We start from the raw sequence: 27,166 nt of genomic DNA, 5'->3' as shown, positions 1-27,166 counted from the left end.
CCTGCTCCTGCTTAATGACACCACTGGCTATTTCCCTGTCAAATGAAGGCGCGGAGAGGTGCTGCCTCCAGGCACCAGTGTTGTTTGTCATGCAGCTGAATAGAGTGGATCCTCCCGTAAAACATAGAGAGAGACAGATGGTCTCCCTACCAGGAGCCGACATCATAAAATACACTCTAAATGCTGAATGCATTTAGTCAATATTTTGCCCACGGTCAGGCTCAAAATGTAAATCCTCCCAGTTTTTCTACAATAAGGAAAGTAGTATCAGTTTTATCTAGGACCAACTCTCCAGCATATTTTGGGAATAAACTAACACATTTCACACAGCTGATGGTATTCTTGCAATTGGTCTGCTTTTGCTTGTGTCATGCATCTAAATTAAGATTCACTCACTCTCCCTCCCACACACACATACACAGACTATTCGTGACTAGGAGTCAGCAGGAGCAGGTGGAAGGCACAGTACCACATGCTGAACTCTCCTTCTGTTGTTCCCTCTCTCTCACAAAACCAGAACAGACTAGACCAGAACAAACTACAACAGACTAGACCTGATCAGACCAGTGACACAACTAAATAACGCTGCATTCACCACCAGAATAACGGACAACCGTTCACAACACATCTCACATCACTAAAGTTATTCATTTAAGACATTGTGGGAGGCAGAAAACATTTATCATATAGTTCATTATTGAATCAAGCTAATCAAATTGTTATAAATCTTTATTCAAATACAAAAAGTGCATATCTGTAAGTGGAAACTGTACAATACTCTGCAGCCAGGCAACAACACATCTGGCATTTCACAATCCGGTGGAGTGTACTTGATCAATAAAATTGCTACATTCAGAAAGACAGGAGGATAGGACTCATAACATATTCACTAAAATAAAATGTCATTTCTTTCAAAACAAAACAATTAAGTAAGTACAGTGTAGAGCAGATGTTGTATTTACATGGTGAAAGATGATGTTATACAACACCTCCATCAGACAGTATCTCACATGCAATGTGATAATTCCTTCATCCAAATATTCTTACCCACTTCCAGAGGCAGCTTGAAATAGCACATTGAATAAATCTACAATTTGAAGAGAGAAAAAAATATTTATGAGCTCTTGTTCTTTAAATGTAAATAATTATTAGAAAATATTCAGTAGGATGTTGAAACTGTGCCAGAGGCTTAAGTGCCTTGCTCATTGGCACATTTGCAGATTATTTAGCTTGGGGATTCACTCCAGCAACCTTTCAGTTATAGGCCCAATGCTCTTAACAGGCGTCACTATATAGTGTACTACTTGCCGCCCCTAGTAGTGCACTAATTTTTGTATTTTTATTTAATCTTTATTTAACTAGGCTAAGTAGGTTAAGAACAAATTCTTATTTTACAATGACGGCCTACCCCTGCCAAACCCTCCCCTAACCTGGACAATGCTTGGTCAATTGTGTGCCGCCCTATGGGACTCCCGATCACAGCCGGTTGTGATACAGCCCAGGATCGAACCAGGGTCTGTAGTGACGCCTCTAGCACTGATATGCAGTGCCTTAGACCGATGCGACACTCGGGATATATATATATTCCTATATAGGGAAATAGAGTTCAATTTGGGATGCAATTTGGGATGCTCTGGTCTCTGGTTAACCTTCACACTGCTTTCCCAGCAGACTCTGGGTAGCCAGCGTGGGAGTTTCAGGGATGTGCCTGATGACATCATAGATGGTGGTATGCAAATCCTGGACAGACTCTAGGTGTGCCAGAGATCTGCTGGATGCCTGGGAAATGAAAACAAACAACACATTCAGGGACACTATATGTTATAGCAAATGGAGGGAGAGGGAATAGAACCCGGGTCACATGTGTGAAAGGAAAACACTTTAAGCATTCCTCCAATACTGTTAACCTTATGGGGGGGTTGCACATTTACATTTACATTAGCAGACACTCATATCCATAGAGATTTACAGGAGCAGTTAGGGTTAAGTGCCTTGCCTAGTCGGCTCGTGGTTTCGAACCAGCAAATTTTTGGTTACTAGCCCAACGCTCTTAATCGCTAGGCTCCCTGTCACACGCTAGGTAGCCTAGTGTGGGCTCATTAATGAGGCTCACTACAATATCAAAGAGGTGTTCCTACAGAAAACTAGGCCTATTGTACCAGGCTGCATTGTTGCAAGACATACAACATACCTGTGTAGATTCCATTTTCCCAGGTATAGAGACAAACTCATAGATGCCGAAGTCTTCCGTTGCATCCTCATGACCTGCAAGTAAAATGTAGTTCACCTGATAGACTTTTTGGTGTCAATGTAGTGTCCTCTCTATTTACATCCTGTTTCTTGTTCCTTCCTAGTAGGTTATTTTATTTAGGACGTGTCACTTTTGGTTTGGGGAAAACTGAATACCGTCCCACCATAGTTAAATGTATTGAACTCAGTTCACTAAAGCACAGACAGATCCAACTGAAACTTGAAGAGATCAGCAACTGAGTTTATGGGCTAATACGCCTGCATAAGACAAACAAGTATGATTACTGTAATTGTTCTATGTTAGTGAAGGGTTTATGAGGAGTATTGTTTGTCTAGGGCTATGTACACGACACTGCATAACAACAGGCAGGAACGTAAGGGTAAAAGGTAAACATTGCAGGTGCAGAGAGGAAACTTACCCGAACGGTGTGGGCGTCTCTGTTCTGTCAAAGGTCTGCATGGGAGAGGCAAAGTCATTTTAATTAAACCCATTTACTGTAGGTAGGCTATCTAGACAGAGGTTATCTTTATTCATGTGTAAGCACTGATCAGTAATGGTCTTACCTGTTATAGATGTTCATGAGAACTGTAAAAGAAACAGTAGAGCTTTTAATATTACATATTTTACTCTTTAATAACAACAACTATTTGTACTTTACCTTACAGGCAAGTTTTCAGGCTTTTTTAAGTTGAATGCCTTTCCTCAGAAAAACATGTCATTTTGCCACAGATGCTGTTTGAGTTTGACATACTGTAACATTGGCAGATGATTGGCATGTACTCTACAGTTAACAAACTTCAAAATCTAGTGTCTACTGTAGTGTCTAGTGTCTACAGTAGTGTTTAGTGTCTACTGTAGTGTCTAGTGTCTACTATAGTGTCTAGTGTCTACTGTAGTGTCTAGTGTCTACTGTAGTGTCTAGTGTATAGTATCTACAGTAGTGTCTACTGTAGTGCCTAGTGTCTACTGTAGTGTCGATTGTAGTGTATAGTGTCTACAGTAGGTAGTGCATAGTGTCTACTGCAGTGTCAAGTGTCTACTGTATTGTCTAGTGTCTGCTGTAGTGTCTACTGTAGTGCCTAGTGTCTACTGTAGTGTCTACTGTAGTGTATAGTGTCTACAGTAGGTAGTGCATAGTGTCTACTGCAGTGTCAAGTGTCTACTGTATTGTCTGTAGTGTCTACAGTAGTGTCTAGTGTCAACTGCAGTGTATATTGTCTACAGTATTGTCTAGTGTCTACTTAAATGTCTACTGTAATGTCTAGTGTCTACTGTAGTGTCTAGTGTCTACAGTAAGGTCTAGCGTCTACTGTAATGTCTACTGTAATGTCTAGTGTCTACAGTAATGTCTAGTGTCTACTGTAGTGTATAGTGTCTACTATAGTGTCTAGTGTTTACAGTAGTGTCTAGTGTCTACAGTAGTGTCTACAGTAGTGTTTAGTGTCTACAGTAAGGTCTAGTGTCTATTGTAATGTCTAGTGTCTACTACAGTGTCTAGTATTTACAGTAGTGTCTAGTGTCTACAGTAGTGCCTAGTTTCTACTGTAGTGTCTACTGTAGTGTCTAGTTTCTACTATAGTGTTTAGTGTCTACTGTAGTGTTTACTGTAGTGTCTAGTGTCTACTGTAGTGTCTACTGTCTACTGTAGTGTCTCGTGTCTACTGTAGTGTCTAGTGTCTACTGTAGTGTCTACGGTAGTGCCTAGTGTCTACGGTAGTGTCTAGTGTCTACGGTAGTGTCTATTTAAGTATGCTCTCTAATTCTCTCTCTCTTTTTCTGTCTTTCTTTCTCTTCTTTCTTTCTTTCTATCCATCTTTCTTTCTTTCTCTCGGAGGACCTGAGCCCTAGGACCATGCCTCAGGACTACCTGGCCTGATGACTCCTTGCTGTCCCCAGTCCACCTGGGTGTGCTGCTGCTCCAGTTTCAACTGTTCTGCCTGCGGCTATGGAACCCTGACCTGTTCACCGGACGTGCTACCTGTCCCAGACCTGCTGTTTTCAACTCTCTAGAGACAGCAGGAGCGGTAGAGATCGTTGAATGATCGACTATGAAAATCCAACTGACATTTACTCCTGAGGTGCTGACCTGTTGCACCCTCTACAACCACTGTGATTATTATTATTTGACCATGCTAGTCATCTATGAACATTTGAACATCTTGGCCATGTTCTGTTATAATCTCCACCCGGCACAGCCAGAAGAGGACTGGCCACCCCTCATAGTCTGGTTCTAGGTTTCTTCCTAGGTTCTGGCCTTTCTAGGGAGTTTTTCCTAGCCACCGTGCTTCTACACCTGCATCACTTGCTGTTTAGGGTTTAAGGCTGGGTTTCTGTACAACACTTTGTGACATCAGCTGATGTAAGAAGGGTTTTATAAATACATTTGATTGATTGATTGATACTGTTATTTTTCACTGTCTTTTAACTGTTGTTTTTATTTCTTTACTTATCTATTGTTCACCTAATACCTGTTTTTTACTTAAAATTCGCACTGTTGGTTAGGGACCTGTAAGGTCTACACCTGTCTATAGTAATGTCTGTTGTCAACAGTAGTGTCTAGTATTTACAGCAGTGTCTAGTATTTACAGCAGTGTCTAGTGTCTACAGTAATGTCTAGTGTCAACCGTAGTATCTAGTATTTACAGCAGTGTCTAGTGTCTACAGTAATGTCTAGTGTCAACAGTAGTGTCTAGTATTTACAGCAGTGTCTAGTGTCAACCGTAGTGTCTAGTATTTACAGCAGTGTCTAGTGTCTACAGTAATGTCTAGTGTCAACAGTAGTGTCTAGTATTTACAGCAGTGTCTAGTGTCTACAGTAATGTCTAGTGTCAACAGTAGTGTCTAGTATTTACAGCAGTGTCTAGTGTCTACAGTAATGTCTAGTGTCAACAGTAGTGTCTAGTGTTTACAGCAGTGTCTAGTGTCTACAGTAGTGTCTGTAGTGTCTATTGTAGTGTCTACTGCCGTGTCTGGTGTCTATAGTAGTGTCTAGTGTCTACAGTAGTGTTTGTAGTGTCTACTGTAGTGTCTAGTGTCTACAGTAGTGTCTTGTTTCTACAGTAGTATCTAGTTTCTACAGTAGTGTCTACTGTCTACTGTAGTGTCTAGTTTCTACAGTAGTGTCTACTGTCTACTGTAGTGTCTAGTGCCTACAGTAGTGTCTAGTGCCTACAGTAGTGTCTAGTGCCTACAGTAGTGTATAGTGTCTACTGTAGTGTCTAGTTTCTACAGTAGTGTCTAGTGCCTACAGTAGTGTATAGTGTCTACTGTAGTGTCTAGTTTCTACAGTAGTGTCTAGTGCCTACAGTAGTGTCTAGTGCCTACAGTAGTGTCTAGTGTCTACTGTAGTGTCTAGTTTCTACAGTAGTGTCTAGTGCCTACAGTAGTGTCTAGTGCCTACAGTAGTGTCTAGTTTTTACAGTAGTGTCTAGTTTCTACAGTAGTGTCTAGTGCCTACAGTAGTGTCTAGTGCCTACAGTAGTGTCTAGTTTTTACAGTAGTGTCTAGTTTCTACAGTAGTGTCTAGTTTCTACTGTGTTTACAGTTGCTGCTATCACCCTAAGTCATTATGAAGATAACCATAACATTTACCTCTCTTGGGATGATGACAGCTCCTTCTGAAGTAGACCAGTAACATACAGCAAATGAACAGACAGGACAGAGTGATTGCAGCCAGAGGAGAGAATGATCTGCTCTCCTGGACATATCTCTCCTTTCCTACAAATGAAAGAGAACAACCAATAAACTCCTGCAGAATCAAGGCCTCTTTTAAAACCGCTCCTCAAAACCCACTTTTCTAAAACTATCTTCTAATGTATGATTTTATATAGCTATTTTGTTTTTCTTCTCAATTTTTCTGTCTCTGTATCTTCTGTAGTACTTTTATTCATTTTGAGAAGAACTTTGTTAACCTGTCATTGAAAAACACTCTATAAATAAAGTTAGTATTATTACATTCAGAGTCAAATTTCAAAACTTTAAACAGGGCCGGTTTCCCAGACACAGATTAAGCCCAGTCCTGGACTAAGAAACTCTTTCAATGGAGAATATCTATTGAGAATGGTTGTTAGTCACGGAATAGGCATAATCTGTGACTGGGAAACCGGCCCTGATGGTTTAGTGACTAAATTGTACAAATTTGAGAGGAGTCCAATGTGAGAGTAAACCTGTCAACCCAGACCTGGTGGACAGTTAGTGTGTTTAGTTTGTTCATCGACTTTTAGATCATTCTTAATAGGATATATATATTTACAGCGTTATTTGCTATACAGTAGCCAAGATTATGTGTATCTTTTTCAATTTGGAGACTGAAACCACCTACGCATAGAAACTCCACACATGCAGTAAAACATGGTCAACAATGAGACCAGCTGTTGTTTTTCTCTGTTTACTCTCCCATAGAGCCAGTGGACTTTTACACAGGCCAGAGTGACTGGTACTTGGCAACTAAGGAGAAATACAATATTTATGATTCCCCTTGTGTGGGTGGATTAACTGGCTCTGTTTTAAATGTACCTTTAATTTGGACTCTCTGTAAGCAAGGTTACTGCTCATATTTAGAAAAGTCATACTTTATAAACTACGTAGGTTACAAATGTAGGTTACATTTGTCCCTTTGACATTACGCTTGTCTCTTCTTCTCTTCTTTGTTATCTTCACCTTGGTACCTTTTGGCATGATAATGTGCACAGTGTGTACTCAGACCTGATTCCCAGTTCCACCTACACTATGCCAGCACCCCAGGGCTGTGTGTGTGTGTGTTCCCAGTCCCTCCTACGCTGCCTCCAGCACCCCAGGCTAGCAGCCCAGCCCAGCTTTACCCACCTGTCCCCAGGCTGGCCACCACCAGGGTGAACTGGGTCTCATCCTGCTTCTGGGTCACATTGTTAAACGCCCTACATAGGAACTCCTCAGCCTGGGCCAGCTTGTAGGAGGTGACCTCCAGGCGCAGTCCCACAGTGATGACCTCAGTGGCGTTGTTGGTCTTAGAGATCCACATACAGCTGTTGGGAGGGTTGGAGTCGGCCTGACAGTCGAAGAACACCAGCTCACCAGGGTTCACTGTGAAGACCTCCCCAGTCCGCAGACCATGGTCAGACTTCACAGCCAGGTTGTAGGGGCCATCTAGGAGATATTAGAGTGGTTCATATTGTCACAAACATAGTTTTAGGATCGACTTCAAGCTCTATTGGGACTGTGGAAAGCTAGGATCCTTTGGCAGCTAGGATAAATTGTTTGATTAGCAATAATTCAGAATGTCAGGGCCTCCTGAATGACGCAGCAGTCTGAGCAGTGCTTGAGCAGCAGTGCTTGAGGCGTCACTACAGACCCGGGTTCGATCCCGGGCTGTGTGCATCTGGCCGCGACCCATGAGGTGGCGCACAATTGGCACAGTGTCGTCCGGGTTAGGGGAGAGTTTGGCCGGCCGGGATGTCCTTGTCCCATCGCGCTCTAGCGACTCCTGTGGCGGGCCAGGGGCATGCACGCTGATTGTACGTTGCCAATTGTACAGTGTTTCCTCCGACACATTGGTGCGGCTGGCTTCCGGATTGAGCGAACAGTGTGTCAAGAAGCAATGCGGCTTAGCAGGGTCATGTTTCGGAGGATGCGCAGCTCTCAACCTTCGCCTCTTCCGAGTCCATACGGGAGTTGCAGCGATGGGACAAGACTGTAACTACCAATAGGATACCACGAAATTGGGGAGAAAAAGGGGTAAAAAAATTATAATTATAAAAAAGATACATATATATTCAGAATGTCATTAAATGACCAAACATGTCATCCTATTGTGAGGCTGCTTTGGGCTCTTCACCACTACAAATCAGGTTAAAGACATACAGTGCCTTCAGAAAGTATTCAGACCCCTTGACTTTTTCCATATTTTGTTATGTTACAGCCTTATTCTAAAATGGATTGAATAAATGCAAATCCTCAGCAATCTACGCACAATACCGCACAATGACAAAGCAAAAACAAGTTTTTCAAAATTTTTGCAAATGTATTCAAAATATAAAAACAGAAATACCTTATTTACATAAGTACTCAGACTTTTTGCTTTGAGACTCGAAAATTGAGCTCAGGTGTTCCTGTTTCCATTGATCATCATTGAGATGTTTCTACAACTTGACTGGAGTCTACCTGTGGTAAATTCAATTGATTGGACATGATTTGGAAAGGCACACATCTGTCTATACAGTATAAGGTCCCACAGTTGACAGTGCAAGTCAGAGCAAAAACCAAGCCATGAGGTCAAAGAAATTGTCAGTAGAGCTCTGAGACAGGATTGGGACGAGGCACAGATCTACGGAAGGGTACCAACCCATTTCTGCAACATTGAAGGTCACCAAGAACACAGTGGCCTCCATCATTCTTAAATGGAAGAAGTTTGGAACCACCAAGACTCTTCCTAAAGCTGCCCGCCCGGCCAAACTGAGCAATTGGGGGAGAAGGGCCTTGACCAAGAATCCGATGGTCACTCTGACAGAGCTCCAGAGTTACTTTGTGGAGATGGGGGAAAACCTTCCAGAAGGACAACCATCTCTGAAGCACTCCACCAATATTTAACTAGGCAAGTCAGTTAAGAACAAGGTCTTATTTACAATGACAGCCTACACTGGACAACTGCACACCACCCTATGGGATTCCCAATCACAGCTAGTTGTGATACAGCCTGGATTTGAACCAGGGTGTCTGTAATGAGGCCTCAAGCACTGAGACAGCCTTAGACAGCTGCACCACTTTAGTGGATCCCTGGCTGTGATATGTTCAGTTGTCTGTTATCTTTTGTCTATGTCTATGGTCTATTGTCTAAAAACCTAAATAAAATATATTTATCTAAAAAAGATAATATGTTAAGGCTGTAACGCCCTGGCCATAGAGAGGGTTTTTTTGTTCTTTATTTTGGTTAGGCCAGGGTGTTACATTGGGTGGGCGTTCTATGTTATTTTTCTAGGTTTTTTGTATTTCTTTGTTTTGGGCCGTGTGTGGCTCCCAATCAGGCACAGCTGAAGTTCGTTGTTGTTGATTGGGAGTCACACATAAGGAGCATGTTTTTCCTTTGGGTTTTGTGGGTAATTGTATTTTGTTAGTGTGTTTTCCTAACAGAACTGTTTGCTGTCGTCTTTTGTTTATTTTTGTAGTGTTCTCGTTTTTCATTAAAACACTAATGATGAACACATCTTCCGCTGCGTATTGGTCCACCTTTTCCGACGATGACTTCTCTGTTTCATCTGACGACGAAGACAGCCGTTACAAAGGCAAAGAAGTTCCATCTATTAAATCCCTTTCCTCTGACTGCATCTCAACATACAACCATTAGCAAATGCGTTTAGCATAATTGGACTGCAAATTGGCCTACTGCAACATTTGTTGTCTTGTTTTCAACTGTAGAATGGGTTAATGTCTGAACATATGTCAACAGTATCCTTCCACGTCGGCTAACCTCCAAACCTGCCACAACCAGCCTGGTTTCCTTAACCTAACGGAGTCCCGATAGCGATACTGCAGTACTGACATGATAGTATCGCCACAGAACAGTGGGCCTCTCAGACTCCCATGCAAATTGCAGCCACTTCTGTTTTCAGACCTCACTGAGCCCTCTTATGGTTTGAATTTACATACTGGTATTACTCATAGAAGGCCAGGAATGATGGAAGTCTTTACACTTGTGGAAAATACAGTGCGGGAAGTTGAGTCATTAACCTGTTAGGGCTAGGGGGCAGCATTGACACGGCTGGATAAAAAACATACCCGATTTAATCTGGTTACCACTCCTACCCAGTAACTAGAATATGCATATACTTATTACATATGGATAGAAAACACCCTAAATTTTCTAAAACTGTTTGAATGGTGTCTGTGAGTATAACAGAACTCAAATGGCAGGTCAAAACCTGAGAGATTCCTTTACAGGAAGTGGCCTGTCTGACCATTTGTTGAACTTCTTTTCCATCTCTATCATTTACTAAGGATCTCTGCTCTAACGTGACACTTCCCACGTCGTCCATAGGCGCTCAGAGCCCGGGAAAAAACAGAATGACGTCATTCCAGCCCCAGGCTGAAACACATTATCGCCTTTCTCAAGTGGCCGATCAAGAGACACTAGCTTATGCGCGTGACCCCGACCGCCCCCGCATTTGGGATTTTTTCCTCTGTTTGCCGAAAAGGAGATTCCCTGTCGGAATATTATCGCTTTTCTACGAGAAAAATGTCGTAAAAATTGATTTTAAACAGCGGTTGACATGCTTCGAAGTACGGTAATGGAATACTTAGAATTTTATTGTCACGAATTGCGCCATGCGCGTGACACTTCTTTACTATTTCGGATAGTGTCTGGAACGCACGAACAAAACGCCGCTATTCGGATATAACAATGGATTATTTTGGACCAAACCAACATTTGTTATTGAAGTAGCAGTCCTGGGTGTGTATTCTGACGAAGACAACAAAAGGTAATGAAACTTTTATAATAGTAAATATGATTATGGTGAGTGCTAAACTTGCCGGGTGTCTAAATAGCGAGCCCGTGATGCCTGGGCTACGATTTAATCTGGTTATTACTCCTTCCCAGAAACTAGAATATGCATATAATTGTTTGATTTGGATAGAAAACACCCTAAAGTTTCTAAAACTGTTTTAATGGTGTCTGTGAGTATAACAGAACTCATATGGCAGGCCAAAACCTGAGAAGATTCTAAACAGGAAGTGCCCTCTCTGACCATTTCTTGGCCTTCTATAGCCTCTTTATCAAAAACAGAGGATCTCTGTTGTAACGTGACATTTTCTAAGACTCTCATAGGCTCTCAGAAGGCGCCAGAACGTTGAATGATGACTCTGCAGTCCCTGGCTGAAAAACAGTTGCGCATTTGGAAAGTGGTCGATCTGAGAACAATGAAACGGGTGCGCGCGTACACGTGAAGAGTCCTTTTACATTTTCAGTCTTTGAACGAAAACAACGTCGCCCGGTCGGAATATTATCGCTATTTTACGAGAAAACCGCATAAAAATTAATTTTAACCTGTTATGCTAGGGGGCAGTATTTTCACGGCTGGATAAAAAACGTACCCGATTTAATCTGGTTACTACTCCTGCCCAGTAACTAGAATATGCATATAATTATTGGCTTTGGATAGAAAACACCCTAAAGTTTCTAAAACTGTTTGAATGGTGTCTGTGAGTATAACAGAACTCATATGGCAGGCCAAAATCTGAGAAGGTTTCATTCAGGAAGTGGCCTGTCTGACAAGGTGTCGTTCTTCTTGTCTCTGTTTATTGAAGAGTGAGGATCTTAGCTGTCCTGTGACACTTCCTACGGCTGCCATAGGTTCTCAGAAGGCGGCAAAAAGCGGAATCGTGGCTTTGCAGGCTCTGGCTGAAACAAAGTAGCGCGTTTGGGTAGTGGCTGGTTACAGTAATGTGAGACTCAGGCTCGTGCCCGCGTCGACCGAAAGGTTTGTTTTCATTCCTCTGTTTAGCTAAATGGACATTCCCGGTCGGAATATTATCGCTTTTTTACGAGAAAAATGGCGTAAAAATGGATTTTAAACAGCGGTTGACATGCTTCGAAGTACGGTAATGGAATATTTAGATTTTTTTTGTCACGAATTGCGCCATGCGCACGACCCTTCTTTACCATTCGGATAGTGTCTGGGACGCACGAACAAAACGCCGCTATTCGGATATAACGATGGATTATTTTGGACCAAACCAACATTTGTTATTGAAGTAGCAGTCCTGGGAGTGCATTCTGACGAAGACAACAAAAGGTAATCAAACTTTTATAATAGTAAATCTGATATTGGTGAGTGCTAAACTTGCCGGGTGTCTAAATAGCTAGCCCGTGATGCCTGGGCTATGTACTTAGAATATTGCAAAATGTGCTTTCACCAAAAAGCTATTTTAAAATCGGACATATCGAGTGAATAGAGGAGTTATGTATCTATAATTCTTAAAATAATAGTTATGCTTTTTGTGAACGTTTATCGTGAGTAATTTAGTAAATTGTTAGCAAATTCCCCGGAAGTTTGCGGGGGGTATGCTAGTTCTGAACGTCACATGCTAATGTAAAAAGCTGTTTTTTGATATAAATATGAACTTGATTGAACAAAACATGCATGTATTGTATAACATAATGTCCTAGGTGTGTCATCTGATGAAGATCATCAAAGGTTAGTGCTGCATTTAGCTGTGGTTTTGGTTTTTGTGACATTATATGCTAGCTTGAAAAATGGGTGTCTGATTATTTCTGGCTTGGTACTCTGCTGACATAATCTAATGTTTTGCTTTAGTTGTAAAGCCTTTTTGAAATCGGACAATGTGGTTAGATAAAGGAGAGTCTTGTCTTTAAAATGGTGTAAAATAGTCATATGTTTGAAAAATTGACGTTTTTGGATTTCTGACGTGTTTGTAATTCGCGCCGCGCCCTATCATTGGATATTGGAGCGGTGTTCCGCTAGCGGAACATCTAGATGTAAGAGGTTTTAAGACCGTTGGGCAGGTAATTGAAAGGTTTCTAGTTTGAATCCCCGAGCCGACTAGGTTAAACAAGTCTTTCGCTGTGCCCTTGAGCATGGCACTGAACCCTAATTGCTCCTGTAAGTCGCTCTGGATAAGAGTATCTGCTAAATGACCAAAAATGTAATGTATAATGTGCAGTAATAGACAGAAATACAGTAATGTGCTGTTATAGACAGAACTACAGTAATGTGCCATTATAGGCAGAACTACAGTAATGTGCTATTAAAGACAGAACTACAGTAATGTGCCATTATAGGCAGAACTACAGTAATGTGCTATTAAAGACAGAACTACAGTAATGTGCTGTTTTAGACAGAACTACAGTAATGTGTTGTTAAAGTCAGAACTACAGTAATGTGCTGTTTTAGACAGAACTACAGTAATGTTCTGTTATAGACAGAACTACAGTAATGTGCTGTTTTAGACAGAACTACAGTAATGTGCTGTTTTAGACAGAACTACAGTAATGTTCTGTTATAGACAGAACTACAGTAATGTGTTGTTAAAGACAGAACTACAGCGATGTTCTGTTTTAGACAGACCTACAGCGATGTTCTGTTATAGACAGAACTACAGTAATGTGTTGTTAAAGTCAGAACTACAGTAATGTGCTGTTTTAGACAGAACTACAGTAATGTTCTGTTATAGACAGAACTACAGTAATGTGCTGTTTTAGACAGAACTACAGTAATGTGCTGTTTTAGACAGAACTACAGTAATGTTCTGTTATAGACAGAACTACAGTAATGTGTTGTTAAAGACAGAACTACAGCGATGTTCTGTTTTAGACAGACCTACAGCGATGTTCTGTTATAGACAGAACTTCAGTAATGTGCTATTATACACAGACCTACAGCGATGTTCTGTTCTAGATAGAACTTCAGTACTTACAGAAGACACTGAGGTCCAGGGTGTGGCTCTGTCTCTGGCTGATGTGGTTCCTGGCCAGGCAGCGGTACTGTCCAATGTCTTTCTTCCTCACAGGGCTTATCACCAGAGTAGAGTTGTCCTGGGAAAACTGATGGCGATCACTAACATCTAAGGGCATGTTGTTCTTCAGCCACTGGTACTGGACCCTGGTTCCGTTCTCCACCCTACAGGTCCACGTCACGTTCTCCTTGTCCTCAACAACTGTAGACGATGGTGTCTTCTGGATAACTGGAGTGGACACAGGTACTGGAGAAGGGGAGAGATGAAACAGTAGGATAATGTTAGGCACATATTAAGTGCAGCCAAGCAAGCCAAAAAAGTACATATCTTTCTAGTCACTTAATTAACCTGGTTACTGAAGGAACCTAGTTACTGAAGGAACATAGTTACTGAAGGAACATAGTTACTGAAGGATCCGAGTTACTGAAGGAACCTAGTTACTGAAGGAACCTAGCTACTGTAGGAACCTAGTTTCTGATGGAACCTAGTTACTGAAGGAACCTAGTTTCTGAAGGAACCTAGTTTCTGAAGGAACCTAGATACTGAATGAACCTAGTTACTGAATGAACCTAGTTACTGAATGAGTACATACAGTACAGTCGTGGCCAAAAGTTTTGAGAATGACACAAATATACATTTCCACAAAGTTTGCTGCTTCAGTGTCTTTAGATATTTTTGTCAGATGTTACTATGGAATACTGAAGTATAATTACAAGCATTTCATAAGTGTCAAAGGCTTTTATTAACAATTACATGAAGTTGATACAGAGAGTCAATATTTGCAGTGTTGACCCTTCTTTTTCAAGAACTCTGCAATCCGCCCTGGCATGCTGTCAATGAACTTCTGGGCCACATCCTGACTGATGGCAGCCCATTTTTGCATAATCAATGCTTGGAGTTTGTCAGAATTTGTGGGGTTTTGTTTGTCCAACCGCCTCTTGAGGATTGACCACAAGTTCTCAATGGGATTAAGGTCTGGGGAGTTTCCTGGCCATGGGCCCAAAATATCTAAGTTTTGTTCATTGAGCCACTTAGTTATTACTTTTGCCTTATGGCAAGGTGCTCCATCATGCTGGAAAAGGCATTGTTTGTCACCAAACTGTTCCTGGATGGTTGGGAGAAGTTGCGCTCGGAGGATGTGCTGGTACCATTCTTTATTCATGGGTCTGTTCTTAGGCAAAATTGTGAGTGAGCCCACTCCCTTGGCTGAGAAGCAACCCCACACATGAATGGTCTCAGGATGCTTTACTGTTGGCATGACACAGGACTGATGGTAGCGCTCACCTTGTCTTCTCCGGACAAGCTTTTTTCCGGATGCCCCAAACAATCGAAAAGGGGATTCAACAGAGAAAATGACTTTACCCCAGTCCTCAGCAGTCCAATCCCTGTACCTTTTTCAGAATATCAGTCTGTCCCTGATGTTTTTCCTGGAGAGAAGTGGCTTCTTTGCTGCCCTTCTTGACACCAGGCCATCCTCCAAAAGTCTTTGCCTGCAGATGCACTCACACCTGCCTGCTGCCATTCCTGAGCAAGCTCTGTACTGGTGGTTCCCCGATCCCGCAGCTGAATCAACTTGTCGGAGACGGTCCTGGCGCTTGCTGGACTTTCTTGGGCGCCCTGAAGCCTTCTTCACAACAATTGAACGTTGAAGTTCTTGATGATCCGATAAATGGTTGATTTAGGTGCAATCTTACTGGCAGCAATATCCTTGCCTGTGAAGCCCTTTTTGTGCAAAGCAATGATGACGGCACGTGTTTCCTTGCAGTTAACCATGATTGACAGAGGAAGAACAATGATTCCAAGCACCACCCTCCTTTTGAAGATTCCAGTCTGTTATTCGAACTCAATCAGCATGACAGAGTGATCTCCAGCCTTGTCCTCGTCAACACTCACACCTGTGTTAACAAGAGAATCACTGACATGATGTCAGCTGGTCCTTTTGTGGCAGGGTTGAAATGCAGTGGAAATGTTTTTGGGGGATTCAGTTCATTTGCATGGCAAAGAGGGACTTTGCAATTAACTGCAATTCATCTGATCACTCTTCATAACATTCTGGAGTATATGCAAATTGCCATCATACAAACAGGCAGCAGACTGTGAAAATTAATATTTGTGTCATTCTCAAAACCTTTGGCCACGACTGTATATTAGGGCACTACACATTATGACATCATGAATGCAATAAGGCATTCTAATCCACTAACCCACATTGACTCGGTACCCCCTGTATATAGCCTGGTTCTTGTTATTTTATTGTGTTCCTTTTTATTTTATGTTTTACTTCAATTGAATTAGTAAATCTTTTCTTAACTCTATTTCTTGAACTGCATTGTTGGTTATGGGCTTGTAAGTAAGCATTTCACAGTAAGGTCTACACCTGTTGTATTCGGCGCTTGTGACGAATACAATTTGATTTGTTTTTAAAAGGCTAAAATAAATTTCTTACCCTCTTAATATGTATTTTATATTGCTTTAATAAATCTATAAAGGACAATACAGTCTGACAGATAAGATTCTCTGGTGTCCACTAACTCACCATCGACGGTGACATGGACGGTCCTCTCGGCCCTGACGAGCTCCTGTGTCTGGGGGAAGTGAATGTCCAAGTCCAGATGATAATCCCCCTCCGCCGCCTCGTCCAGCCTGGGGATCAGGAGAGAGGCGTTGGGGGGCTGGAAGAAGTAACGGTTCCTGTGTCTCATTGAGGCCAGCATGATGACAGTGTGGTTGTGGAATGTCACCATCAGGGTTTTGGGGCCCCCTGGCCGGGTCTGGTACCAGCTGCCCTGGATCTCAACGTCCTCCAATCGGAAGTAAGTCTCCACGGAGAGGAGGAGGGACTTCCCTTTGACGCCATGGAGCACGGACGGAACATGGACGATCTCTGAGTTTACTTCTGAGGATAGAGGGAAGGAAGGGGTGAGATAGAGATAGAGCATTATAGAGGGAAGGAAGGTGTGAGACAGAGCATTATAGAGGGAAGGAAGGTGTGAGACAGAGCATTATAGAGGGAAGGAAGGTGTGAGACAGAGCATTATAGAGGGGAGGAAGGGGTGAGACAGAGCATTATAGAGGGGAGGAAGGGGTGAGACAGAGCATTATAGAGGGAAGGAAGGGGTGAGATAGAGAGAGAGCATTATAGAGGGAAGGTAGGGTTGGAACAGAGCATTATAGAGGGAAGGAAGGGGAGAGACAGAGCATGATAGAGGAGGGAAGGAGAGATAGAGTGAGATATAGAGAAAGAAAGACAGAACGTTTTAACAAATAATCTCAGAGTTGACCTGTTCATGTCTTGGGCCTCTGTGTTTCCTACCCGTTAAGTCATATCCTCAGCGCCATCCAGAAGTTCCTCAACCCGTTTCAGTAACCTATCAACTCAGCAGAGGAGTTAATGGTGCCATTCTTACTCTCCTCAACATGGTCTATTGACATCTAGAGGGTGCTAAATCCCTTCAACACAATCTAGCCCTACATTCTGGCACAGAGACTCATGAGGGACTTCTCCTTAGATGGGGGGCTGGTTTTGTGGCTGTTGGACAGAGGTCACAGCGGGTCAAGGTGGGTCCCTACGGGTCAGACATACGCACCACCAACACAGGCTCTCCTCAGGGATGTGTTTTGTCCCCACTCCTGTACATCTTGTACACTAATAGTTGTGCTAGTTCCCATCCTGACAGACACCTCGTTGAGTTCGCTGATGACACTGCCTTGATCAGCCTGCTGCATGATGACGAGGAACACCACGGCCCGGTCCTAAATAACTTTGTAGAGTGGTGTGTTGAATCACACTTGGTCCTCCATACCAACAAGACCAAAGAGATGTGCATAGACTTCAGGAAGTGTACAACACCTACCTCTGCAACATCTATCAGAGGTCAGAACATAGAGATTGTAGAGGACAACAAATATCTTTGTGTCCTCTTGGACAATAAACTTCAGTAGAGTAAATGTACAGACCTGATCTACTCAAAGCATCAGCAGAGACTGTACTTTCTCAGAAAGCTGGGATCTTTTAATGTTGACTCGACTATTCTGACTCAGTTATACACATCTTTCATTGAGAGTATTTGAACTTTTTGTATTGTTTGTTGTCGGCCAGAAAAATATGCTGAGAGGGATTATCACCACACCAAGTAAGGTACTTGGAGTCAAACAGACAGGCTTGGATCAGATCTTTAAGGTCAGCGCCCTCAACAGGCTCACAAAATCGTTTTAGACCCAAACTATCCCCTGTACTCAGACTTTGAACTACTCCCCTCTGGGTGCTGTCACGTCCTAACCAGTAAAGGGGCTGTTTGTTATTGTAGTTTGGTCAGGGCGTGGCAGGGGGTGTTTGTTTAGTGTGGTTCGAGGTTGTTTGGGTTATGGTCTATGTTAGTGTATTTCTATGTTATTTCTAGTTGGTCTATTTCTATGTGGTGTTTATTGGGTTGACCTTCAATTGGAGGCAGCTGCTTCTCGTTGCCTGTGATTGAAGGTCCTATTTATAGGGGTGTTTGTTCTGTGGGGGTTTGTGGGTAGTTATTTCCTGGTTTAGTGTTTGTTGCACCTGACAGGACTGTTTGGAGTCGTTTGTTTTGTATACGTGTTTATTTTGTTTTTCCTTCTTCAAATAAAAAAAGAAGATGAGTATACATTTTCCCGCTGCGTTTTGGTCCACTCCTTACGACAATCGTGACAGAACTACCCACCACAAACGGACCAAGCAGCGGAGGAAGGAGCAGCAGGAGGAATATAAGGATTCATGGACATGGGAGGAGATCCTGGACGGGGCAGGACCATGGCACCAGGCTGGGGAGTACCAGCGCCCTAAGGAGGAGCTGGAGGCAGCCAAGGCGGAAAGGCGCCATTACGAGGCGTTATACGCGCCGATTGGCAAGTGCGAGAGGCAGCCCCAAGAATTTTTTTGGGGGGGGCACACGGGGAGAGTGGCTAGGTCAGGTAATAGACCTAAGCCAACTCCCCGTGCTTATTATGGGGAGCAACGGATCATGAGAGCACCGGTGTATGCGGAAGTGCACACGATCTCGCCCATGCACACGCACAGTCTGGTGCGAGCGATCCCAGCCCCTCGCAAGTGTCGTGGTAGAGTGGGCATCCAGCCGGGTAGGAGTATGCCTGCACAGCACATCTGGCCACCAGTGCGCCTCCTAGGCCCAGGCTACCCTACGCCTGCTCTACGCACGGCAGCCATCAGGCCTCTGCACAGCCCAGTTCGCCCTGTGCCAGCACTCCGCTTGTGCAGGGCTACTGTTACCATCCAGCCAGGACGGGTTGTGCAGGCGGTGCGCTCCAGACCGCCGGTGCCTATTCATGACCCAGTGTATCCAGTTCCCGCTCCTCGCACTAGCCTTGAGGTGCGTGTTTCCAGTCTGGCGCCTCCAAAGCCAGCACCACGCACCAGGCCTCCAGTGCATCAGGCCAGTCCAGCACGTCCTGTTCCCGCTCCTCGCACTAGCCTTGGGGTGCGTGTCTCCAGTCTGGTGCCTCCAGTACCAGCCCCACACACCAGGCCTCCAGTGCGTCAGCCCAGTCCAGTTCGTCCTGCTCCTCGCACTAGCCCTGTGGTGCGTGTCCCTAGTCTGGCGCCTCCAAAGCCAGCCCCACGCATCAGGCCTTCAGTGCGCAGTCCCCGTCCAGAGCTTCCGGCGACAGTTCCCCGTCCAGAGCTTCCGGCGACAGTTCCCCGTCCAGAGCTTCCGGCGACAGTTCCCCGTCCAGAGCTTCCGGCGACAGTTCCCCGTCCAGAGCTTCCGGCGACAGTTCCCCGTCCAGAGCTTCCGGCGACAGTGCCCCGTCCAGAGCTTCCGGCGACAGTGCCCGGTCTAGAGACGGCCCACAGTCCGGAGCCTGCAGAGACGGCCCTCCAGTCCGGAGCCTGCATAGACGGCCCTCCAGTCCGGAGCCTGCAGAGACGCCCTCCAGTGCGGAGTTCCCAGAGTCGCCCTCCAGTGCGGAGTTCCCAGAGTCGCCCTCCAGTGCGGAGTTCCCAGAGTCGCCCTCCAGTGCGGAGTTCCCAGAGTCGCCCTCCAGTGCGGAGTTCCCAGAGTCGCCCTCCAGTGCGGAGTTCCCAGAGTCGCCCTCCAGTCCGGAGCTCCCAAGCGACGCGCCTCAGCCCGAGGTCTTCAGCGATGCGCCTTAGTCCAGAGACTTTGGGAAGGGTAAATAATAATAAGCAGTTAGCGGGGGTGGACAGGTTAGGTTGGGGAGTAAGGCCGGAGCCTGAGCCACCTCCGTAGTAGGAGGTTGGGGAGGGGGGGTGTAGCACAAGAACCGTCGGTGACGGTGGCTACCCTCCCTTCCCTCCCTTTAGTTAGGGGATTATTTTTGTGTTGGGGTTTATTTTTGTGTTTTTTTGTTGTTTAAGGTGCATCCGGGGTCTGCACCTTTGGGGGGGGGGGGGTACTGTCACGTCCTGACCAGTAAAGGGGCTGTTTGTTATTGTAGTTTGGTCAGGGCGTGGCAGGGGGTGTTTGTTTGGGTTATGTTCTATGTTAGTGTATTTCTATGTTATTTCTAGTTGGTCTATTTCTATGTGGTGTTTATTGGGTTGACTTTCAATTGGAGGCAGCTGCTTCTCGTTGCCTCTGATTGATGGTCCTATTTATAGGGGTGTTTGTTCTATGGGGGTTTGTGGGTAGTTATTTCCTGGTTTAGTGTTTGTTGCACCTGATAGGACTGTTTGGAGTCGTTTGTTTTTGTATACGTGTTTATTTTGTTTTTCCTTCTTCAAATAAAAAAGATGAGTATACATTTTCCCGCTGCGTTTTGGTCCACTCCTTACGACAATTGTGACAGGTGCAGGTATTAGGGCACTACCCGGCAGGAAAAACACAACTAGACAATCATTTGTACCAGAAGTGAAATCCCTCCTAAACAGGCTAATGTTCCTATCCACCCGGTAAGGCTAGCAGATTTGCCTCTTTCATTGGTATATACTGTATGTTGGGAACTTTGAATTTTCAATTTGTTGGCTACTATATTTAAACATGTACATGATACTGCAACAACATTTCTCCATGGGGACAATAAAGTCAGTTTTTTTTTTTAAATACTGCAATGTTGGGCCAGACTGATTAGCATTCCATTCTAAATGTACCTATTCTCTATATGTTTCGGGGGCTGAGAGTTGTGTAAACACGTCGCACATGTATTCATCTAAGGGTAAGAGATACGAAAGAGATACGGACAGGAGGACCTGATCCCAAATCAGCACTCCTACTACCTAGATCAGCACTCCTACTACCTAGATCAGCACTCCTACTACCTAGATCAGCACTCCTACTACCTAGATCAGCACTCCTACTACCTAGATCAGGACTCCTACTACCTAGATCAGGACTCCTACTACCTAGATCAGGACTCCTACTACCTAGATCAGGACTCCTACTACCTAGATCAGGACTCCTACTACCTAGATCAGGACTCCTACTACCTAGATCAGCACTCCTACTACCTAGATCAGCACTCCTACTACCTGGATCAGCACTCCTACTACCTGGATCAGCACTCCTACTACCTGGATCAGGACTCCTACTACCTGGATCAGGACTCCTACTACCTGGATCAGGACTCCTACCTGGATCAGGACTCCTACAGCACTCTGAGATGCTTTATAAATACAGTCCCTGAACGTACAAATGAATGAGCTTTTCATGAAAATGAAAGCCATAGCAGTCTATTTTACAGCATGTGCAGGCTCCTTTTCGACATTGACAAGCCTATCATAATACTACTAACAGGTATTAAAGCAAACATCTTTGAGTTGAATGATTTAGCCGCTGAAAATGGTACACTGATGTTCAACGGCTAAATTAGGATTAGAATTAGGAAGGGTGTAGGTGATGGGTGTGTTGTGTTGCCAGCTCAGATTAAACAGCAGCAGGCAGGTAGTCTGTCCACAGGTTAACCCCCCCAGCCCTTCTCTCTCCACCTCTTTCTCTCTCGCTCTCCCCACTCCCCTATCACTCTCTCTCCCTTTCTGTTTCAATGCCCTCTATTTTCTATCTCCCTCCTCCTCTCCTCTCCCTCCCTCCCTCCCTCCCTGCATCCTCTCCCCTCTCTCCTTCCTCCTTCTCACCCTCTCCCTCCTCCTCCTACCTCTCTCTCTCTCTCTATCCAAGCATCCCCCCTCTTTCCTCCCTCCCTCCTTCTTCCTCTTCCATCCTCCATCCCGCTCCTCCAATCCCTCCTCCCTCCCTCTCTCTCTCTCCCTCCATCCTCCCCAGTCAGTCCAGTTCTCCGGGGGACGTCCAGGCCCTGCCACTGTTGTTCATCACAATAGATGAACTGTGTGGCTGGTGTTATGTCCTAAATAATACAAACGACCTTCCCCCATCCATGTAACACTCCAAGTGGCCTGCTAGCGTGGCTGTGTATTCCAGCATAAGGCCGGGGAAGGTCTGTTAAATAAGCAGGACAGTGTGCTGAACCCGCTGCTGCCACTGTTGTCACTAAACAAGCCTGGGATTGTTGTGGTGATAAGAGACAGTGACAGTGGAGATAACTGAGGCAATGGACTCTGAGAAGGTGAGGGGATGTCTTCACTGTCACACGCACGCACGCACGCACGCACGCACGCACGCACCTACACACACACACACACACACACACACACTTATAAACACACAATTATAAACACACACACACACTCCGCCTGTTGACACCTCTGTTTGGACCCCAAATAAAGGCCACCAGCACCATTGGCCAGCTGAATGCTACTGATGCACCACCCTCAAGTGTCCCCTCCTCCTTTCTTGATTACATAAACAAGACCCCTCAAGTGAATACAAACACATTCCTAGAAGTGAGCTCCAATACAAACACATTCCTAGAAGTGAGCTCCAATACAAACACATTCTTAAAAGTGAGCTCCAATACAAACACATTCCTAGAAGTGAGCTCCAATACGAACACATTCTTAAAAGTGAGCTCCAATACGAACACATTCTTAAAAGTGAGCTCCAATACGAACACATTCTTAAAAGTGAGCTCCAATACGAACACATTCTTAAAAGTGAGCTCCAATACGAACACATTCTTAAAAGTGAGCTCCAATACGAACACATTCTTAGAAGTGAGCTCCAATACGAACACATTCCTAGAAGTGAGCTCCAATACAAACACATTCTTAGAAGTGAGCTCCAATACGAACACATTCCTAGAAGTGAGCTCCAATACGAACACATTCTTAAAAGTGAGCTCCAATACGAACACATTCTTAAAAGTGAGCTCCAATACGAACACATTCTTAAAAGTGAGCTCCAATACGAACACATTCTTAGAAGTGAGCTCCAATACAAACACATTCTTAGAAGTGAGCTCCAATACAAACACATTCTTAAAAGTGAGCTCCAATACAAACACATTCTTAAAAGTGAGCTCCAATACGAACACATTCTTAAAAGTGAGCTCCAATACAAACACATTCCTAGAAGTGAGCTCCAATACAAACACATTCTTAGAAGTGAGCTCCAATACAAACACATTCTTAAAAGTGAGCTCCAATACAAACACATTCTTAAAAGTGAGCTCCAATACGAACACATTCTTAGAAGTGAGCTCCAATACAAACACATTCTTAGAAGTGAGCTCCAATACGAACACATTCTTAAAAGTGAGCTCCAATACAAACACATTCTTAAAAGTGAGCTCCAATACGAACACATTCTTAAAAGTGAGCTCCAATACAAACACATTCCTAGAAGTGAGCTCCAATACAAACACATTCTTAGAAGTGAGCTCCAATACGAACACATTCTTAGAAGTGAGCTCCAATACGAACACATTCCTAGAAGTGAGCTCCAATACAAACACATTCTTAGAAGTGAGCTCCAATACGAACACATTCTTAGAAGTGAGCTCCAATACGAACACATTCCTAGAAGTGAGCTCCAATACAAACACATTCCTAGAAGTGAGCTCCAATACAAACACATTCCTAGAAGTGAGCTCCAATACGAACACATTCTTAGAAGTGAGCTCCATTGTTGTGTTAGGACATCGGTGGTGAGCTTATCTGGTCATGTGAGATTTGTTGGACATCTATTATCATCAGCAGGGAAGGATTGGCCATAGGGCAATACTGGCAAATGCAAGATGGACTGACCCATTATAATAATTATTTGGCAAATAACAGGTGCCTAGAGTGAAGAAAAAAAATTGCCATCTTGGGAGACTTCAGGAAAGAAATGGGTCAGTGTGATAGAAATGCCTGGTCCTATTTCTGGTCCCATCTCGTGACAAGCTGAGTCAGCAGAGGCCTGGTTGATTAACTCTTTTCAGTGTGTCTTTCCTCCATCTTCTGACTGTCTTAAGTCTGACTGAACCAGAAATAAAAATGCTAAAAAACCCTTATTACAACTGTAAAAGACAGCATATAGTATATGAAACATGGGAATCAGATCATAAATATCGGTAGCTACTGCAATGTGACATAACAACGTAGCAACAACTTAGTCAACCACCATAGAATTAATCTCAGTTAACCCAGAACTGAAATCACGTGTAATTTGGTCAGACATGTTTACGTAGATGTCTGATTTCCATAGACTCATCATGGACCAATACTGACATGCATGAAGACACATGCATAAGAGTATTCCTGTCCTATTACACTATGATTAACTTGTGTTGTCTTAAGGGTCAAAAATGACCCGCCATTATGTTTAAGAGCAGAGAAAATGCCCTAAATTATATATATTTTTACTTACATTTTGATGACTTTTCCTAGAGAGACCCCAACATTAGAAAAAGTGAAACATCGCCTTTATTCATATTTCCATGAAAGCTGTACACCACCAGAGTACAAAGATTGTCTTAGGGTCATTTTTGACCCGGCAGTTATAAAATAATTTACACACCACAAAAACCACAAAGACACACACACACACACACACACACACACACACACACACACACACACACACACACACACACACGCACACAATGAGAAATGTAGATTATGTGTGCTACTGATTGAACTCAGCCAGCAGCTCCTGAAGAGGAAGATCACCATGGTTGGCACAGTCAGAAAGAACAAGCCTGAGCTCCCCCCTGCACTCCTCGCAACAAGGGGGAGAGAGGCCTTCTCATCAAAGTTTGCCTTCACCCCCACCACCACTCTAGTTTCTTACCTCCCAAAGAGGAACAAGAATGTGGTCCTCCTGAGCACACTGCACAAAACGGCTGAGATCAGGGATCATGAGAACAGGAAGCCAGCCATCATCCTGGACTACAACCACAACAAAGGAGGCATGGACAACCTGGACAAGGTGATTGGAACTTACAGCTGCAGGAGGATGACTGCCCGTGTCCCCTGGTCATCTTCCATAACATCATTGATGTGTCCATATACAATGCCTTTGTGATATGGAACAAGATCAACCCTACCTGGATGCCTGATAAGCGGAACAAGAGGTGGGTGTTCTTGGAGCAGCTGGGAAAGGCACTTGTAACCCCACACATTCAAAGAAGGGAGTGCCTCCCCCGCACAGCAGCGTCTGCAGCGCTTGTGAAAGCTGTTCAGGGGGCTGAATCTTGTCCTGATCCACATGAAGCTTGTTTCTGGGGCAGGCAAGAGGAGGATGCCAATTCTGCCCCCAAAGAAGGACTGCGAAATAAATACTATGTGCGGCACATGTGAGAAATACATCTGCAAAGTCCATGCACACACACTTGCATACTGTCATACATGTGCTAATTAGAGTTGATTGATTTATGTTCTTCACATTTTTGTTTTGTATCTATTATCTTATTTTATTCTTATTTAATGTTGTTGTTTATACACCTTGTGGGTGGGGGCAATGGTTAAAGGAAATGGGAGAAGACTAGTATTTTGTAGTTGAATTCCTCATTGTACAGTATATAAGAATATATCACTATGTTGCCAAAAAAGTTCAAGACTGTTTTCCTTCAATAAATGCATTCAAAACTACTTTATGCACATTTCTGCTAGTTTCTTAGGTTATACAAGTGCTATCTCTTGCTAAAAAATGTATGTTTACACCTACGCAGTACCTTTAGCAATAATAATAATAATAATAAACCTCTACTTTAGTAAAGAAAACAATTATTACAGGTGTGTTATAATAAAAAGGATTGGTGTCCACTGATTAAATGCAGTCTTTCTGCATTGTGAAGAGGGAAAACCCAGATATTCACAAAGTTTGTGATGAATGACAGGTTGTTTCTTCATACAAAATAGATTTGGGGTTTAAAATTCAATTAAGCTGCTTTATTTTAGGTGTTTAGTAAAGGCGGGTCATTTTTTACCCTTAGGACAAGAATGTTAAGACTACACAAGGGTTAAAAAGTATCATTATATTATGCGTGTAATAACTGATCAAATCAAATACAGTCTAATGGCTCGATCATGATTAAACCAATGAAAGATAATGGGCAATGTTGATGTGGGCCTTTACTTTTAGTTGCACTTACAAAACATTTAATGCATTTCTCTTGAAATGACATTCAATTAACATTGCTGAGATGTCAGCAATGGACCAATCACCAGGTATGCCCAGACAACAACATGAACCATAACTGTTTCATCTGACATTCCCAATACTCAGACACACCACTAAAGATCCCCGCTCTTCAGCTGTCCACTGCGCTGGTATCCCCAACAAGGGGACCACAGTGACAGTAACACTAGACACCAACCGTATATTTCTTCTTCCTCTTACCTGAGAGAGTAAGTAGTGCAGTGTAGAGGCACAGAGCGATAAAGGTCCTTCTTCCAGGGCCCTCCATTAGTGTATCCTATTTCCTCTGAGGAGTTAGTAGTCTGCTCTGGAAAGAGACTGTGACAGTAAGGGAGGGAGGTATGAGGGAGGGAGGGAGGGAGGGGAACTGAACTGGTGGTGACAACATTTGCCAGGGAAATAAAAGAAGCCAGCCAGCAGCCCAGGCCCCTCCCACATGACTTGAGTGTGGAGAGGTAGCCTACACCTGGCAGGCACAGGAAACGCTTGGCCTCCACCGTCCACTGTGGTCCTCAGGCTCAGTGAAATACAGGCACAGGGATACAGTGCATTTCATTTTAATCATTTAGCAGACACTTATCCAGCGGGACTTAAAATAAAGTAGGTAAGAAAACCACATATCATAGTCATTGCAAGTAAAACCGGCTATCAGCTAAATCAGTGCTAGTAAAAGACAAATATGGCTGATAGCTTAGATACAGGCTTAGAGACACAGAGAGAGAGGGAGCTACACTGGTAAAGGTTGAGAATGTAATTTAGGTTGTGAAGACATGTCAATATAGACAGGGGAGGACAATGCAGAAGGATGCTCAAAATAAGAATTTATAGCCAACAGACACATACTGTCACAGGCACTCATAGGCAGACATTTATACACTCTGAAATATGACACACACACACACACACACACACACACACACACACACACACACACACACACACACACACACACACCACACACACACACACACACACACACACACAC

General features: G+C 43.7%; 1 protein-coding gene across 2 annotated transcripts; it reads right to left on the bottom strand.

Moving 5' to 3' along the window:
• Window positions 1-711: 711 nt before the first annotated feature.
• On the bottom strand, window positions 712-26,537 carry LOC106570489 (HEPACAM family member 2). 2 transcript variants are annotated; one of them, XM_045694893.1, is made up of 9 exons: window positions 26,383-26,537; window positions 16,233-16,592; window positions 13,658-13,942; window positions 7,076-7,375; window positions 5,843-5,968; window positions 2,815-2,836; window positions 2,670-2,704; window positions 2,192-2,265; window positions 712-1,779 (listed from the first exon to the last, which is right to left on the bottom strand). In XM_045694893.1, the coding sequence occupies exons 1-9, from the start codon at window positions 26,447-26,449 to the stop codon at window positions 1,645-1,647; spliced, it is 1,404 nt and encodes a 467-aa protein (XP_045550849.1). In that variant the 5' UTR covers window positions 26,450-26,537; the 3' UTR covers window positions 712-1,644. The 2 variants fall into 2 exon arrangements, with proteins under 2 accessions (XP_045550849.1, XP_045550850.1); XM_045694894.1 differs by having other exon boundaries at window positions 16,233-16,589.
• Window positions 26,538-27,166: the final 629 nt, after the last annotated feature.

The sequence above is a fragment of the Salmo salar genome, chromosome 14, assembly GCF_965601325.2.
Source record: "Salmo salar chromosome 14, fSalSal1, whole genome shotgun sequence".
Lineage (NCBI taxonomy): Eukaryota > Metazoa > Chordata > Actinopteri > Salmoniformes > Salmonidae > Salmo > Salmo salar.
This window is presented reverse-complemented; position numbering and strand designations above follow the sequence as displayed.

Excerpts from the sequence above, each read along its gene's own strand:
- LOC106570489 (XM_045694893.1), bottom strand. The coding sequence starts at position 26,449 with ATGGAGGGCCCTGGAAGAAGGACCTTTATCGCTCTGTGCCTCTACACT. Across the intron at positions 13,943-16,232 it reads CGTCCATGTCACCGTCGATG|TACCTGTGTCCACTCCAGTT; the intron begins GTGAGTTAGTGG and ends CCCCTTCTCCAG. Across the intron at positions 7,376-13,657 it reads CCTGGACCTCAGTGTCTTCT|ATGGCCCCTACAACCTGGCT; the intron begins GTAAGTACTGAA and ends AATATCTCCTAG.